The sequence below is a fragment of the Tenrec ecaudatus genome, chromosome 7 (assembly GCF_050624435.1).
Source record: "Tenrec ecaudatus isolate mTenEca1 chromosome 7, mTenEca1.hap1, whole genome shotgun sequence".
NCBI lineage: Eukaryota > Metazoa > Chordata > Mammalia > Afrosoricida > Tenrecidae > Tenrec > Tenrec ecaudatus.
This window is the reverse complement of record NC_134536.1, coordinates 16,743,903-16,761,339: the sequence shown is the minus strand read 5'-3', so window position 1 is coordinate 16,761,339 and position 17,437 is coordinate 16,743,903. Positions and strand designations below refer to the sequence as shown.

General features: G+C 53.5%; 1 protein-coding gene across 1 annotated transcript in view; it reads left to right on the top strand.

The window, feature by feature from the left end:
- The window catches only part of AKAP12 (A-kinase anchoring protein 12), a 104,316-nt gene that overhangs the window by 60,872 nt on the left and 26,007 nt on the right, over nucleotides 1-17,437 (top strand). The window contains exon 2 of the mRNA XM_075554376.1: nucleotides 2,240-2,354. Coding sequence (XP_075410491.1) covers nucleotides 2,240-2,354 — 115 coding nt within the window. The remainder of the gene's footprint in view (nucleotides 1-2,239; nucleotides 2,355-17,437) is intronic.

The following is a 17,437-nucleotide window of genomic DNA, read 5'->3' as shown; positions in this document are numbered from 1 at the left end:
TCTTTCATATTCTGGTAAGCGGAGACTTTGAGGGGAAATGGAATCTGAGAGCTGTGTGTAATAAATGGACCTGGCGGGGGCATTTTGACGCCAAGTCGTCCATCTGTATTGGAAGTATTAACATTCCAGCAGGAAGCTCAGACGGTTGAAGGACAGCTTTGCTGGGAGCCCGGAATGGCCAGGTGGAATCAATTTGGCTGATGAGCTCAGGGCTTGTAGACTGATGGTCTTGAACCCACCGTCTCTTCCCAGCTCTGATCTAAGGCAGTGGTTTGGCCAGCGAGCTCTGGGGGCCGGTGGGCCGGGTAGGGGCGTAGGGGTCTTCCAGATGGAGTGCTGGCTGGAGTGTCGTTCGAAACTTGATGTCTATGGTTCCCCGGGTTTTGCCGTGAACACCTTGGCCGATCACCAAAGATTGTAGGTTCAAGTCCACGCAAAGCTGTCTCCAAAGAAAGGCCTGGTGATCTCAGAGCCCAGATCTACGCTGTGAGTCAGATCACGCCATCCAACAGAAACACACTGCCTCCGAGTGGATGCCGACCGCCCACCTCCATGTAACCAGCACTCCACTACATAGCAACTGGCTTTTCCTGGTGTTGGTATGTTGGAGGAGGAGCCCTGGAGTCTCAGTGGTCAGCGCTGAGCTGCTCACCACAGCTGGGCAGTCTGAAATCACCAGCTGCTCATGGGGAGAAAGATGGGGCTCTCTGCTCCCGTGCAGAGTAAGCAGTGTTGGAAACCCATAGGGGCAGTTCACCCCTGTCCGATAGGGTCACTGTGAGTCAGAGACGGCTCCATGGCAGGGAGTGTGGGTTGGGGTGTTGTTGAAGGTCTCAAGAAGACTGGTAGTCTCTTGGGAAAGCCCTGGCCACAGTTGGTGTCAAGACCTGGCCCTGGCACCCTAGCCCCTCTGCCGGTCAGCCGTGGGACCTGTGACCAGCTGATTCCACCCTTCTGTATTTGCACGCTGTCCCCGTGTGACCCAGCCAGGATAGCGCCACCCATCCCTGACGAAGGAGACGTGTGCGCAAAGTCGTCTCAGAATCTTTCGTTCCCTGTGGTTATTGTGTAGGTTTTTATTGACAAAACTTTGTTTTATAACAGGTTTTTTTTCATACTTCCTCCACATGTCATACAATTCAATGCTTCAATCATAGTTTTGCCTGTGTTCTGTATTTATAAGAGTAAAAAAATAATTCTAGGCACGCCGCTGGGCTTGTTGTTTCTGAGGCCGAACATTGCCCCCATCTGTGGCGAGGACTGTGGATGGCCACTTGGATAGCATCCTTGAACAGTCAGAAATGCATGGCAGCCTAGGCGGCAGATCCCTTCCTCGTTCCCTCCACTCTGGGCACTCTGGCAGCCCCATCTCATGACCTCACCCCTTTTCTGTCTGACCCCCTTGCCCTCCTCACACATCCTGTGCCCCGGGAGCTGACAGCTCTGCCCATATTCCCTCGAAACACCAGAGCCGGTTCCAACCCTCTATCTCTTGTCCCTTGCTCTCCATCTGCCTCCATTCTGTCACCTTCCACAAGGAAAGACACGGTCGGTCATACGTGTTATTGTTCCAGTCACGTTGTTAGAAGCCGCCGCCTCAGGCATGGCCACCTTAGGTCTCATGGTGGAAAGTTGGCCTGTCTTCCGCCATCTTCCTTCCTGCTCCTTGGCATGTTGGAGTTCACTGTCGCAGCTATTGTGTCGGCGCGTCCCACGGAGGGCCTCGACTGTACCGAATACCGTGCCCTTGGCTGGGACTGGTCTTTCCTGATGCGAGCCCAGCGTAAGCAAGGCCAAGTCCCATCACCTCCCTTCTAAAGGGCATTCTGGTTGCATGTCTTGGAATGCCAGAAGCCTAATCACGAGGGAGCAGTATTTTAGAACAAAATCAGTCCTTTAAAAAGCCTTCCCTCCCGCAGAGTTTGTAAGCAAGCCCAAGCAGCATGGACCACACCTGCAGGGCTGGGCCTGTGGGTGTGTAAGTCAGGCGTGGTGTTCGGGAGAATGAGTGAATGGACGGTGTGCACAGGTCTCCAGCCTGGCGGCCCACCTGCTGCAGGACGGAGCCCTGTGTCCTTGGAAACAATACCCCGATCCTTCCTTTGGAGGAATCAAAGATGGCGGTCCTGGGGGTGCATCCCTGTCCCTCCCTCGGCATTCCTCCTTCACGGGCTTTGCGTCTCGAAGTGCCGGGGTCCTGTGTAACTCCATCGCTCACATAGCTTTGTCGTCCCCGCAGCTCCTGCAGAAGAACGGGCAGTTGTCCCCCGTCACCGACCCAGCCGAGCAGGAGGAACACAGCCTCCAGGAGGCGGCCCCCGGCGGCCAGGAGGAAGCTGTCATCATCACAGATGGTAAGTCACCCCCACCCCACCCCACCCCCAGGTCCTGACCAAGTGCTGGAGACAAACAGCAAACCGCAGGAAACAGGCTGTCCTCCCTGCCGGTGTGATGCTCACAACAAGAAGAGCCAGCAAGCTACCAAAACACAAACCATACCAAACTCACCGCCACCCTCTCGATGCCGCCCCACAGAGGCCCTACAGGGCAGGGTGGAGCTGCCCCTGCGGGTTCTGAGACTCACTCTGCGCGAGTGTGGAGTCCCATCGCTATCCCAAAGAGTGGCTGGTGGTTTTGAGCTGCTGACCTTGTGATTAGCAGCCCAATGCATAACCACTCTGGCGCCAGGGCTCCTCTTTTAGCTACAAAAGGAAGGATTTATCCGACCATTTGGGCAGCCCCTCTGCTCCCTAGTCCCGAAGCTACCTTTTCTCCTTTGTAAACATCCTTAGCTGGAACTCAGTACTTTAAAAATGGTCGCAGCCTTCTCCCAACTCCTTATCTAACAGCACATGTGAATTCTTTGTCTTTCTTTCAACTGGCTTGTCCTATTCACCGACATTGATTACTGCCTTCAATTTGTGTAACTATAAGACCCCTGCCCCAGAGCACCCCCACCTAGCCTTTTGAGTTGTGGATAGTTGGGTCCCCTCTGGATAACACCTGAATGAGTACAGTACCTAAGGCAGACACATCCCTCTTCAGCTGTTTGGGTCTGGGGGCGGGGCTAGTTTTCATTTGAGGTTTCAGTAGGGCAATCATTTTTTTTCCCTCACCCCTAGGGCAATCATTTTAGAGATTCATCCAGAACTCTGTGACTCCAGAAAGTCTGGATTCCATGAGAATTTGAAATCCTGTATTATATTCTTCCCCTTTTGATCAGGTTACTTAATTGTTTTGTCATTGACAATATACACAGAACATACAGCAGTTCAACCATTTCTGCACCTACAATTCCATGGCTTTGATTATATTTCAGAGGGTCAGCCTGGGCAGGATGTGGGCTGCACCCTGCCTTCTGGGCACCCCTCCAGCAGCACCTTGAGTAACAGGTCTCTCATGAAAGCCCACGTGGTGTAGACTCCTTCTGATACTGGTGAGTTCTCATCTGATTGTTGGGCGTGGGCACGAGTTAAACAGATAAGTTGATAATCACCGTGGAAGGTACGGGGGCAGTGGTGGCTTAGTGGCAGAGCCCCTGCCTCCCACCCAGGTTCGAGTCCTCACCTCTGCACTCATCTCTCAGTGGAGGCTTGCCCGTTGCTCTGATGTTGAAGAGGCTCCAGAGGAGCTGCCAGGCTAAGATGGACTAGGAAGGAAAGCTTTGGAGGTTTCCCTTCAAAAATCCGCCCGTGAAAGCCCCATGGGTCACCACCACCTGATCTGCAAACCATCGTGGGATGATGGCACGGGGCCAGGTGGCTTTCGTGGCATTGTGGTCACAGCGGCGACGGTGGAAGCGATGGGAAATGGTCACTGGGAAAACAGCACATTGGCTCCTTTCTGAGCAAGGGGTGAGGGAAGGCGGTGAGTGCTGTGAAAAGAGTCTCTCTCGGGTCAGATAGGATTCTTCCAACATGCGGAACCCGTTTCTCGTCTAGTTCGGTGCCCCACCGAGCCACTCCCTGCGGGCAGCTGCTTTTGAAGTTGGTGGGAAGGCTCGCCTTACAGCGGGAACTCCCCAGGCTCGATATGAAGTCAGAAATATATAGTGTCACAGACCTACTGTGTGGGTTTCAATTCATTTCCACCCAAATCATTGGCACGCGCCCAACACAAATTCCCCAGCCCCTCGCTTTGTTCTTCCCTGGCTGGAATCAACTCAAGCGTCAGCACTTTCTGAGACTTCTGGGGCCAAGCCCCTCACCCAACGCCATTTTCCATTTTCGTGCTCTGGGGGAAGGTGAAGTAAGTTAAGGGATGGTACCTGCACGTGGGCTCTCTACCTTGGGGGAGGCAAAAAGTGAGCCTATGGAAGGTGACATGAGATCAAATTAAGGCCAGGGCACAGAGACTGCATGTGTTTTGTAAGGGGTGATGAGTTCAAAGAGCCCTTCCCTGTGGTCTAAGGCTGGGTGGATCTCTGGGTGCCGAAGGGTGGTTAGATTGAGAATTGTAGGGGCCAACAAAAGTGCGAAGCATGCGATTCTCTAATTACTCTCTCTAGTCTCAGAAGGAGATTCAAAACCACCAGCCATTCCATAATAGAATGGTGATGCTCTCTACTTCAGTAAAGAGTTACAGGTTAACCCACAGGGGCCGTTCTAGCCTGTCTTGTAGGGTCACTATGAGTTGAAATCGACTCAATGGCAATGAATTTGGGGAGAAGAACAGGCTTTCTGCTTCTGGGAGCAGTCTTAGAAACCTGCAGGGGGAGGTCTGCCCTGTCCTTTAGAGAAAGTCCTGTGAGACAAGAATGGCTCAATGACAGAGGTTCATTAGGAGTCATAATCAAGACAATGGCAGTAGAGGGAGGAGGGGGCCTTATGGAAGGTGCCCTGGTGTTACTGTGCTAACCATAAAGTCTAAGGTTCAAGTCCAGCAGCAGATCCACACGAGGCTCACCTAAAGGGAGGCTCGCTGGGCAATAAAAGGGAGTTGCTTTGCTTTGCCCTGGAGGGTCGGTCACTCGCCCCAGGTCTGGATAGACAGGACCCAGTAGGCTGGATCCGGCTGGTTATCGAGCTTGGGCTTCATGTTTGCCTGTGGATAGGAGAAGGTCGAGGCTGGGACTCACAGCCTGAATTTGCATACAATCACAGGGAAGGTATTTCCCCCTGTGGGCTGCTTATGTCCTTCAGTTGTGAAGGAATTCCTTCCCCTGGTCAGCCCTGAGGGTAAATACTGATTTCCCTAGACACGGTTCTGTCCTCCGCCCTGGGGTTGTTCCATTGCCTCTGACCCCAGCAGGGTTGGGGGCCAGGGTGCTGAGCAAGAGTGCGCTTCAGTGTGCCTTGTCCTTCAAGAGAATGGTGAGGAGGGCCCTGCCTCTGCATTGAGCTGGGGCTGTCTCGACCAAAAAACTCTTAATAGCGATCCAAAGCCAAGCTCACTGCGATCGAGTTGATTCAGATTCATGGCAACCCTTTAGGACAGGGTAAAACTAGCCCCGTGGGTTTCTGAGAGGGTGACTCTTTACGGGACTAGAGAGCCTCATCTTTCTGCCGCAGAGTGGCTGGTGGTTTTGAACTTCGAAACTTGTGATTGCAGCGCAGCCCAAGGTGGAACCCCTGTGTCCCCAGGCTCTCATAGCTATCCAGTGGGCATGTTAGGTCCCCCCCACCCCACCCCCCAACACACACACTTCCAGGTGACTACATAGAAGACAACTCCTGTTCGATGCTGATAAAACCTTTTTGGCTTGTTCATTAAGTGCCTGCAGCCCTCCCTCACTGCCGCAGGGAGCGCTCCAAACCTTGCCTGGGGCTTCATAAGTGCACTGGGCGGCTGTTTGTTGATTTTGAGATGGGCCCCAGGCGTGGTCGGGCCTGCGGCAGCCATGCTGCCCTGCCCGGTGCTGGCAGGTCAGGTTTGTAGCTTTTCCCCTCCCTGGGTTCTTATTGGAGTTGTTTAGACATCTCATGGAGGGCTCTTACAGCTCTTGTAACAATCCCTAAGTCAATTGTATCAAGCACCTTTGTACATGTGTTGCCATCATTATTTTCTAGACATTTATTTTCTATTGAGCCCTTGATGTCAGCTCCTCTCCCCCTTCCTTCCCCCTCGGGTTTTAAATGACTTGCTCACACGCCCTTAATTCTGTGTTTCCCCAGTGTGGGGTGGGGTGGTGGGGGAGCCTGACATATTGATCTGGGGGCTTACTTCTGTGGAGCCAACTTCAGCGGAGCAGCTCATTAACTAGAGGAACCCAGCTTTGTTATGCTAATTAGAACAGTGGCTGCGTGGTGTCCAGTTTAGTCTGACTCACAGTGACCCTAGGGGACAGAGTACAACTGCCCCACAGGGTTTCCTGGGCCTGCTGGCAGCGTGGTTACACAGTGAGCTGGTCACTGCAGTTGGAAACTACCAGTCGCTCCAGGGGAGCGAAGAAGAGGCTCTCTGCTCCCCTAAAGAGTCACATTCTTAGAAGCCCTCTCCTCGAGGGTCGCCGTGGGCCGTAATCAGGTCGATGGCAGTGAGTTCGGCATTGGGGTTTCAACTTCACAGTGAACATCTGTGCTCCTCACCTGCAAACCTGGGTGCAGAGACCGCTCCTGGTAATGTGTTGTTTCCGGTCCTCCTGGCCCCACCCCACCCCCAGCTGGACGGGGGAGTCCAAGATGTCGTGACTTCAAGCAGACGTGACTTCAAGCAGATGTGATTCTTAGAGGATCGCATTCTTAACCTGTTACAGGAATCACCTTTCTTATGTCCAGCTTCCCCCCTGAATTGTAGACCTTGGTTTCATTCGCAGCTCACTGGGGAATGGGCCTTTCCCTCGTGGTGCCAGCTATCACTGTCTTGGCTTATATTAAACATGCCGTTTGAACGTAGCCCCAGCCCCTGGTGTCACCCCCAGTTCCCTGGAGGAGGGAAAGGCCAAGAGGCTACTGCCCAGCCCTCCCCACAGATCTTGTTCCCCCACAGAAAATCCATTCTGGACTTGAAAGTAGCTCTTCTGGCTTTGAAGCACGACTCCCCGGGTCACAAGGGCAACTGCCTGAGGCTGCTGAACTTCTCTTTCAAGATAGGACCGCCACCCCTCTCAGGAAACACCTGTTTCTTCTCTGAGAGCCTTGGTCTCCCCCAGAAGAGACGTCTGCAGGACTGTTTGTCTCTTTTCCATGTGTGCACTCTGTCCCTGTTGTCCACGTGCCGGCCTACCAGCTGGTGACTTCTGGTCAGGGTGAACCCCATGAGTGGCTGAGTAGAGTGTGTCCACAGGGCCGTTTCCCTCTCTTCCTGCCCCCTTTCCTTTAAATGTAATTCCGTTGGTTTGGTTGCTATGGGGTTTCCCGGGGTGGCGGTTTGAAAGCAGGCCAGTAGGACTCTTCTGAGGTGAACTCAGGTGATGCGGGAACCACGAGGCGTGAGCAGCAGGCGGCTTTGACCCTGTGCGGGCCCCCCCCCCCCCCCAACTCCTCACCAGTTGTCAACCGGTGGCATTTGTCCTAGCCGCCTCTACCTTCAGCAACTCCAGACCGGGAGAACCATGATGGTGGAGGTTTCTTGGGAGGGGCGGAAGGGTCTTTTGTTCAGCACTGCCGTCCCTGAGTCTAGCACAGTGTCTCATGAATGCTCGATCCGTATTTGGGTACAGGAAGGCACAACACACAACCAACCAACAGAAAAGCCCAGAATGCACTGCTGCTCCAGCACGTGGGTGGCTCTTCTTACCTACCTAACTGCACCTACCTAACTGCAGCGAGCCTGCTGGGCGGAGTCCATTGCCTTTCAACTTTGTAGGAGCCCGGCTTCAGCTGCGTTTAATACCCCTGCGCGACAGACTCAGCTTACCCTGCCCTTTGTGGCCGTGTTGGTGCGCACAAAACCACGCTTCTCGGCATCGCAGGCTTGCTGCGTTCTCACAGGCGCCTGCAGGTGTTGCCTGGCGACGTGAAACCAGACCCTGGGCTGCCTGTGATCAGGTGAGAGCAGCGAGCAATCCGATCACGTATGGCCGATGCAGGGACAAAGAGGGGGCTTGTTTTTCCCCTGTGGCGTTTCACGTACCCTACGGTGGCATGCCATCTTCTCCAGCTGTATCCTGTTTTGGAACCTCTTGAAAACATAAGGGAGTGCGCACAAAGAAGAGGCCTTGAACTTGGACCAACGGACCCGGGTATGCGGTTTCTGGGAACTGGTTTTAATTCATCCCCTTGCTGCTCTGGAGTTCCTGGTGTCATTGATAGATTTCTGGTCGGGATACTCACACGGCCTCCAGTCTTAAAGAAACACCGGCTTGTTTTGTCATTCATCAACAGACGAGCTATCGAGAGTTTGCCTGAGCTTTGTTCATATTCACAGGAGCGAGCTGACACGCTGGGCTGCGATCTGCATGGCCCGCAGTTCGAGACTACCAGCAGCTCCTGGGGAGAAAGACTGGGCTTTCTACTCCTGTCAACAGTTACCATCTCAGAAACCTGAGGGGTGGCTATGAACCAGTATGAACTCCAGAGCAGTGAGAGAGAGTCATATTCACGTTGGACTATGCATGGAACCTTTGGTGTTGCTCTCCAGTGACCCAGAAATGGAGGAGACAAGACGCTGTTAGTCACTTAACCAATTCCAGGAAACCAAGACGAAAGCAGCCCAGGTGGCACAGAGGTTACACATTGGGCTGAGATCCACTGTATCAGCAGTTCCAAACCACCAGCTGCTCCCTAGGGAAAAGATGGGGCTTTCTAATCCTGTAAAGCGTTCCCGCCTCAGAGACTCTCGGGGGCTGCCCTGTACTATAGGGTCGCTACGACTCAGCACCCACTCCATGGCAGCGGGCTTGGGTTGAGTTTAACGCAAATGGCGGCGCTGGTGTGTGGGCACCATTGAGTCCATTGTGACTCCCTGAGCCAGAGTTGACTGTGCTTCCTTCTACTGTGCGTCGGGACGCTGTGAGTCAGTACAGACTCAACACCACCCAACCGCAGCACCACGCTCCGAGTTTCCAAAGCCTGCTGGTGTGGTGAAAGGGCCAGCCCCGAGGGGCAACAAGTCGCTCTCCTCGGACCCCGAGTTTACAACACACGCCTTTGTGGCATTGGTGGGAGCAGAGGGATGCATGCTGCGGGGCAAGAATGAAATCACCCGGTTGCTCACAGGCATCCGGTACGTGGGCAGGCACACTCGCGAGGCCAATAGCCAGCCTTTCTCACTGACCCCCTGAACATCGGGTTCCGGACGGGAGGTCCCGATTGGAGTAGGGAACTTGGAAGCTGGCTGAGCCCGGCCCCTGCCCCCCTGCAGGAGGCTCTGCTGCAAAAGCACTTGAAGGGTTGGGCAGTTTTCTCCATAAAAGGAAGCCATTGGTTCCCAGGCGCTGCCCTCGGCAGCCTCCCCCCAGCTGCTCACCTCTATTTCTCAGGCTGCCTTCTGGAACCATGGGCAGGACAGACTCGCCTCCTTTTTCCACTTGGGAGCCCCCTAAGTATTTGCACACACGGGCCCTGGCTTCCCTTTCATCTTGGTCTTCTCCAGGCAGTGCCAGCAAAAACAAGCTGTCTCGCGCCAGAAGAGGAACGCCAGGGCTTATATAGAAATCGCAAATAATGCATGTGCTCTGGGGAAGCCTGCCAAGCAAAACGGGCTTTGCTTTCTGTTCCCAACTTCACCCCGGGTTTCTGTGTCGTTTTGCTTTGTAACGTGAGAGCAGTTGATGTGGCTTCAAACTAGGTATTAGGTAGTCAAAGAATTGATTCGAGGAGGTGAGGAGGTGGAGACCTACTTATGCGGTTGCACAAAGGGCCCCCCCCCTCGGGGATGAAGTTCCCAAATGAAATTACCGCCGCGGAGTCCAATCCATTTCACGTCGACCCCGGAGGGCAGGCGGACCCACAGAACCGCTCCTGTGGGTTTCTGAGACGGCAGCTGCTTTAGGAGAGCAGAAAGCCTCATCTGTCTCCCATGGAGCAAGCAGCTGGTGTCCCGAACTCTTGACCTTGACACTAGCAGCCCATCACCCAATAGGCCGCCGCGCCTCCCAGATAAAGTGCCTGGGTGACATCCATAGCTCGAATCTACCCGACTGCACCACGGAAGAAAGGCCAGACAGCCGAGGAAACCACTGTGGGGCAGCTCCCCTTGGTCACACTTTGGGGTCCCCCTGAGTCAGGTCGCACTCCCAGGCAGTGGGCTGTTGCTGCCCTCGGGGAGGAGCTGAACCCAAAAGAGCAGAAGGAAAGATACCCGAGTGTCCTTGAGTCCATCCCGACTCAGAACGCCGTGGGACAGGGGAGAGCCCCCGGGTTTCCCAGCTGCACATCGGTCCTGAGCAGACAGCTGCAGCTTTCCGTCTTCGATGACGAGGGGGCGAGCAGTCAGCAGCTAGACACTGCTTTCGTACACCTTGAATGATTTCGTCTTCGGGACTTCACTCAGTGCGGTTACTTGCTTTTCATAAAACAAGAGAGGGGCCACTTTCCAAATAATTGTTGAAAATAAAGCGGACTGTTCCTGGTCTCCCGTTGGTCTCGGGAGCGCGGGCAGAATACTCCTGAGAAGCGAGGATTGTGAAACTTGGTCTCATAAACGTGGGGCATGTTAACAAGAGGGGCAGATCCCTGAAGAAAGGACAGCATGCTTGGGAAAGGTGCTGATCAGTGAAAACAGAGGAAGAACCTCAACCAGCTGGACTGGCTCCGTGGCTGCAACAGTGGGCTCAAACAGCAGCAGCCGAGAGGATGGTGCGGGACCAGCAGGATTTCATTCTGTTGTGTTCACTCGGAGTCAGAACGGATCCGATGACACCTAAAGGCAGCATTGGAATCGTATCGGAACAGCAGCAGCCATACACTGCGCACCAGTGGAGACTCAGGTGTTACTTCAATGCTGAACAGGTGTCGGCCGAGCTGCCAGGTGAAGGTGAATGTGGAAGATTAGCCTGGAAGCCAATGAACACCCCATAGACCACAGTGATCCAGTCGGCAGTCACTCGTGGGCATGGCTACATGCGGTTCCCATAAGTTGGAGGTTGACCTGACCATGGCAGTGAACAACAACGGTCACACCGAGTTTGAAAGGGACAAGAATCTGGGGGACTTTTTCCCTCTTTAGGTGTCCATGGGTTGGAATTGCGTCGACAGCACCTGGCAGCTGCAGGGCACTTTAGGGCCACACTTTGGACCCATCGAGGGCTTGGAGATTTCTGGAGCGTGGGTTGAATGGCTTCTCCCAGTGCTGTCCGAGGGCACAGCGCCTTGAGTTGGCCAAGTTCAAGTCCTTCTTGTTCTTTCTCTTTCTCTGACCTTGAGGGTGCTGCATGGAGGGAGAGGTTTTTGGAGGGAGAAGAAATTCATGTTCCATTCCAAGATCTTTAAATTCCACTTTTTTCACAGACTTTTTGAAGCCCCCTCCGAATGGTAGGTTACCTTTGTAAGTATTTAAAAGAAAATCATTTGGGGGTGGATTTTATCACTGAATATGTTTATAGTAGGAAGTATGGGGGGAGAGATATAGATAATATTTATTCAATTGGAGGGACAATGAAAAATAAACTCTGCCAACGAAATCTAAGGAATCCAGGTGGTGTGATGGTTAAAGCGCTTACCTGACAACCAGAAAGTTGGTGGTTCAAATCCACCATCGGCTCTCAGAAAGACAAGGCCTGGTGCCCTGCCTTGGTAGACTACAGCCTAGGAAACTCTATGGGGTGGGTGATCCTCTTCCTTGCATCGGAAGCAGACGTGACAGTACGGCATCTACTAATGGGGATGTCATTCCTTGTCCCTTGGAGGCCATCTGTGAATATGCCTGTGGTCACATCAACTTAGTTCAGTGAGTGTGGCAGTTACATCATCTCCTGTCAACTTGAGGGAAGGGGTGGAGTCTCACCTGTCGATCAGGTCATAGCCAATGAGGCGTCTGTGTGATTCTGGGAAGATTCTGGGAACTCCTGTCTTCCTCCCTGGAGGCGGGACACACAGACTCTGTGCTTGACATTTGTGTTGACAAGCCACAAGGAGCTTTGCTGATGGCAGCCAGAGCCTTGGAGCTGGAGAAGCCACATGGAGACCCATACCAACACTAAGATGCTTTCACCGCCACTGGATCCACAAGATTTTCCACCAACTGGTCTGCGATCTTCCTGCATTCTGCATCATTGTGTGTGAGTCTGAAGAGGAATTATCGGACATATGGTCTAAAATTGGATGTAGGGATTGATCTGGGCTGGGATGTTTTCTCAATATACAATTGCTCTTTTATATAAAATTCTTTCTTGTACATATGAGTGTCTCTGGATTTGTTTCTCTAGTCAAACCAGACTAAGTGAGCTGCCCCACAGAGGTAAGAGCTCTGGTGGGTTTAAGCTCCGGGCTAACGACCAGGAGGTCAGTGGTTGGAACCCAGCCAGGAATACAGATGAGGCAGCCCATCTCCATCCAGAGTTGCAGCCTGGGAAACCCTAGGGAGCAGTGTGCTCTGTCTTGTAGAGTCACCATGAGCCAGAATCGACCCGACGGTCGACAGTGGATAGTGGGTGGGGAAAGAGGGCTCTTGTGTGTGTCTGTAATGGGGGTTCGGGTTTTTGCTTGTATCCCACTGGACCGGTAGACTTCCCGGTTCCCTGCTGTTAGGATGTTCTGGGTCTTTAACTATCATTAAGCCCCGAACAGTTAAGTCTCACACATGCTTCTTAACTCACCTCTCAGTTGGTGTGGTTCATAGAAGAATCACCAGGTCAGAGTGTGCCTACAGGAGGACCCAGTCTGGGGAGAATTCTATTGATTTTTCCATCATTTTTATTACCAAGATTGACCGTTTAATGTTCATTTCCCTTGTTTCTTCCCTCCCCCTCGCCTCCACAGTTGTCCGGCTAAGTGATTTTAAAAGCCCTCTGTGGCTTTTTCTTTTGTGTCCAAATGGTCTCTTGGAAGAACTAGTCTTCCGATTATTTGTCTTAGGGATTTTGAATCAAAAGAACCATGTCTATACAAACATGTCCAGTTCAACTGGACCGTAAGATTCAATTAGCTGTGTTCCTAGCACAAGGCAAACCAGACATTAAATGCACCCACCGCAGGCCAGTCGGTTCCAACTCACAGGGCCTCTTGGCTGTAAATCTTTACTGCCTCCTCTTACTCCCAATGAGAGGCTGGTGGGCAGGAACCGCCCACCTTCCCGTCAGCGATCCAACACTCAACCCTCTGCATGACCAGGGCTTCTGAGCATCGGGGCAGGGCCCTGCCAATCCTGACGAACCTGCCAATGCGATTGATCATCTCCTTCACCATTACCCGATTAGAGGCAATTTTTAGTTCAGTTTGAAGTGACCTTGATGAGTCTTGAGCAGCAGTAGCAAAGATGTCCCCCTGGTTAGATTTCTGTCCCTCTCGAGTCTGAGGAGGAAGGAGCCTGGCTTCTGGCTTCTCCTGATCGTCCACGTGTGGCGGTGGCCTGGAGAGGAAAGGCTGGCCGAAGTCCGAGGGAGTTGGGTCTGGTGAGGGAGTCCACCTCACTAGGTCTGGGTTCTCAGAGCCAGCCTCCTTGGAGGACGCTGCGAGCTGCCGTTGTGGGAGGCCCTGGACTCTCGGGACTGGCCCCCGGAGGTCCTGAGGGCCTTCAGTGGCTGCTTCCTTTAGAGGTTAGATAGGCAGGCACGTCCGCTGCCAGCTGGGTGGTGACTGCACCGTGGCTGCAGAGCAAACACAGGTGAGCATTCTGCCACAGAACGCAGGGAGCGAAGGGCCCTAATGTCCGTGCTAACCCTGGCCTGTGGGCCCCTGTGCCCTCCCTTTGAGGGAAGGAAGAGGGAAACATGGCTGTGGCTTGTCTGCCAGCGCTGGCCTCCAGACCGCCAAGCCGAGGGCCTCTCGCCTGCCTGCTTCCAGGCTTGGTGGTCTGGAGGCGCCTGTCCGCAGTGTCCACCGCGAACCTCTTTCACATAGAGGGTCTGTTACCCCCACATGGCCTCCATCTTGAGGAGGGAGATGCTGCTTCCTCAGAGCCCCCAGGCCATTCCAGTCCATGATCTCACAGGCCCCTCCCTTCAGCTGCCTTCCTCCCCATCCCCACACACCCCCTGTCCCACCGGCCGCTCGCCTGAACAGTGAGGTCACTTTTGCCTCCTTCACCTTGGCCACCGCAGTTTCCGTCCGTTTTATTTCTAGAATATCTCCCTCCCTGTCATTACTGCCCACTCACCTTTCTAAATCATGACGGCGCTAAGGATAGGCTGCCAGCCCCGCTCTCTGGGACCCTCTGTCCAGGGCTCTTGTTTATAAACCACACCCCCACAACTGAAGTGTATGGTTCCTGCATATTCACAAAGCCGTGCGACCGATTCCCATCATCTGCGAACATTGTCAGTCCCCCACAAAGAGATGCGCCCATCAGCAGTCATTCCCCTCTCCCCCTCCCTCCGGCCCTGGGCCGTCACCAGCGATTTTGACCTCCGTGAATTTTCCTGCTGCACTTGTACGGACAGAATCGCTCCGTTCGTGTCCCTTTGTGACCGGTTTCTTTCACGTGGCCTACATTTTCCAGTGTTCACCCCTGTTTTACCTCCTGTCAGTCCTTAAAACAAGCACCAAACTCAACCGCCGCTGTGTGGATTCAGACTCAGCGATCCTGAGATAGAGTAGAGCTGCCCTGGCGGGTTTCTGAGACTGGAAATCGTTACCAGGGCAGAAAACCTCAACTTTCTCCATCTGAGCGGCTAGTGGTCTTGAATTGCTGACCTTGCGGTTAACAGCCCGTGGTGTGACCCACTACACCTCCAGGGAGAGTTTCTTTTTCTCGCACCCCAGGTTTCGTTTAGCCTTTCATCAGAGAGTGGGGCTCTTGAGCTGGGCCCGTGGTTTCCACAGGCGGCCTGTTCTGTAAAGCGATGCTATGAACACTCGTGTGGAAGTGGCTGTGAGGATTTGGCTTTGTTTCTCTGGGCCATGTGCGTGGGAGTAGAGTGGCTGGGTCCTACGGTAAGCTGGCGGAGCCCTGCTGGCCTAGTGGTTACACATTGGGCAGCTAGCCCCGTGGCCAGCCATTTGAAACCACTAGCCCCTTCTTGGGAGAAAGACAGGGCTTTCTACTCCTGTAAAGAGTTCCAGTCTCAGAAACCTACAGGGCAGTTTTACCCTTACCTCTAGGAGCACTAGGATTTGGAATAGATTCTATGGCAATTAATCAGTCATTTAGTTAGCTTAGTTATGGTGCAATTAAAAATCTCAGAAACCCAACAGGGCCATTCTCCTGTTTTATGAGCTGGAACCGACTGTGTGTGTGGCGGGCTTGAGTGTCTGGTGTATGATAGCCCAGTCTCACGTTCTGCCGAGCTGCCAGGCTGCTTTCCAAAGCAGCTGCACCGGTTGCGTTCCCACCGTGCTATCCCAGGATTCCCATTCCCCACGTCCTGGCCAGCACATGGTGTTATCTGTCTTTGTCATTGCATCTGCTTCGGTGGGCCAGGGGAGTGGTCTCTCGTCCTTGTTCCGATTTGCATCTTCCTGATGACCAGTGACGGGCAGCATCTCTTCACGTGCTCCTTGGCCATTTGTTTATCTTTCTCCATTTTTTAATTGGGTTATTCATTAGGACATTGCAGATGCTATCTAAACCCGTCATAATCCATCCTGGAGCTCAGTACTTGCTGTCATCTTTGTGCCTGGTCTCCTGGTTCTCGCAGCTCCAAGAACCGCACTCAGGGTTCCTACCTGCCCCCCACGAGCTTCCTCCCTGTTCCTGCCTCTCTCCCCCTGCTGCCAAAAGAACAAACAGATCTGTCTTGGGAGAAGTACAGTCAGACTTGCTCAGGAGACTTGGTCTCACCTACTTTGGACATGTTACCAGGAGAGAGCAGTTCCTGGGAAAGGACCCCCTGCTGGGCACAGTAGAGACAACTCACTGTCACCCCTACTCGTTGTCACCCTGTCAGGACAGGGTGGAACCACCCCTGTGAGTTTCTGAGGCTGTAACTCATTCCGTGAGCAGTAAGCCTCCTCTTTCTCCTGCTGAGTGGCTGGTGGTTTCAAACTGCAGACCTTATGGTTAGCAGCCCCACGCGTAACCTGCTATTGCCACCAGGGCTCCTTTGGTAAAGCAGAGAGTCAGGGAATCAAGAGGGAGAAAGCCCCTTGTTGAGATGCATTGACCCAGTGGTTGCAAAATGGGTTTGAACGTAACTAGACCAGGTCAGGACTGGGTAGGGTTTCCTTTTCTGTTCTGCACACGGTCACTGAGTCGCAGCTGACTCAATGGCACCTGTGATGTGACAGGCTCCTTCCTGGTTTGTGCTCAGTCGGCTCTAACCCAAAGGCTCGGAGACCAGATCTCGTGATCAACCTTGAAAAGCCTAAGGAGAAGTTCTGTGGTGAACATGCAAGTCGCCCTGAGTCACGAAGCAGAATCAATCAACTCTTCTACATTCGATATCCGTTTATCTCTGGAGGGCGAGGTCTTACTGGAAGAATTCGGATTTGAGGAACATGCGACCAAACAAACGGAGGGTGGAGCTGATCACACCAGCAGTTGCCTGCATTGAGCGCTGCTGACCTTGTGTTTCTCTGCCCCTGTCCTTCCCGGTCTTCGGAAGTCCAGACCCCAGAGGCTCCCTGGACAAGCTGTGCCGCACACCCTAGTCCTTCAGGACTTTCAGAGGCTGTCATGTGGGACCTGATCTATGGCCCTGCCGTGTGCCTTTACCAGTGTCATAAAGAAAATTCATTGCTAAAATTCAACAGCAGTAACTTAGTAGCCTTTTCAAGGTTATTTTTTTATGATGGGGTGGGGTGTATGTCTTTGCTGTGTCTCTAGCCTTCAGCAGTTGCTTGTCTGTTAGGTTCAGGGATTCCAGGAGGGAGCCTTGTAGGGCGAGATGCATCTGATACCTTGAACATCTCAGAGATGGCCTTGTCATGTCCCCCTGTAACGGGTGCTGAGAATCTATGCAAAGGTGAGACCCTGAACCCCCAGGGCTCTTGGCCTTGGGCACCCTTGGGAGGCACACTATCTATGCTGACACACAGGCTTGGGAAGGCCGCAGACCACCATGTGATGTCCAGGCCCCTGCAGTGTGGGGGCTGGGAGACAGTGGGAGGGGCAGGTTTGTCTCGGGGCGCATGGGTGCCAGCTCCACTGGATCAGGTTGTGGCCTGAAGAAGGCTCCTCCCAGGGAGCTGAAAGTGGCTGGAAGTGCCGGCAGCTGCGACTTCTCTCCGTCTGTAGCTCCCCGTCGTCGGGGAACAAGGTTCGCACTCCCTGCTTTCGCGTTAACTTTGAGCCAGGCTGGGTGCTTGCAGCTTCTGTGGAATAGCAGATGGAAACCAGGTCTGGGGAGAGGAAGGAGCTAGCTGCTCCTTGATACTAGGTGGTCTGATGGCCAGCATGGACCCGATGTGGGGTGCATCGCCGCCTAGTGGCCAGAGACACAAACCACGTGCCGTGCCAGCCCACATCCTGGGCATCTTGGTCCCTTTTTTCCCCAGTACTTTTCTCCTGGCCCTTCTCT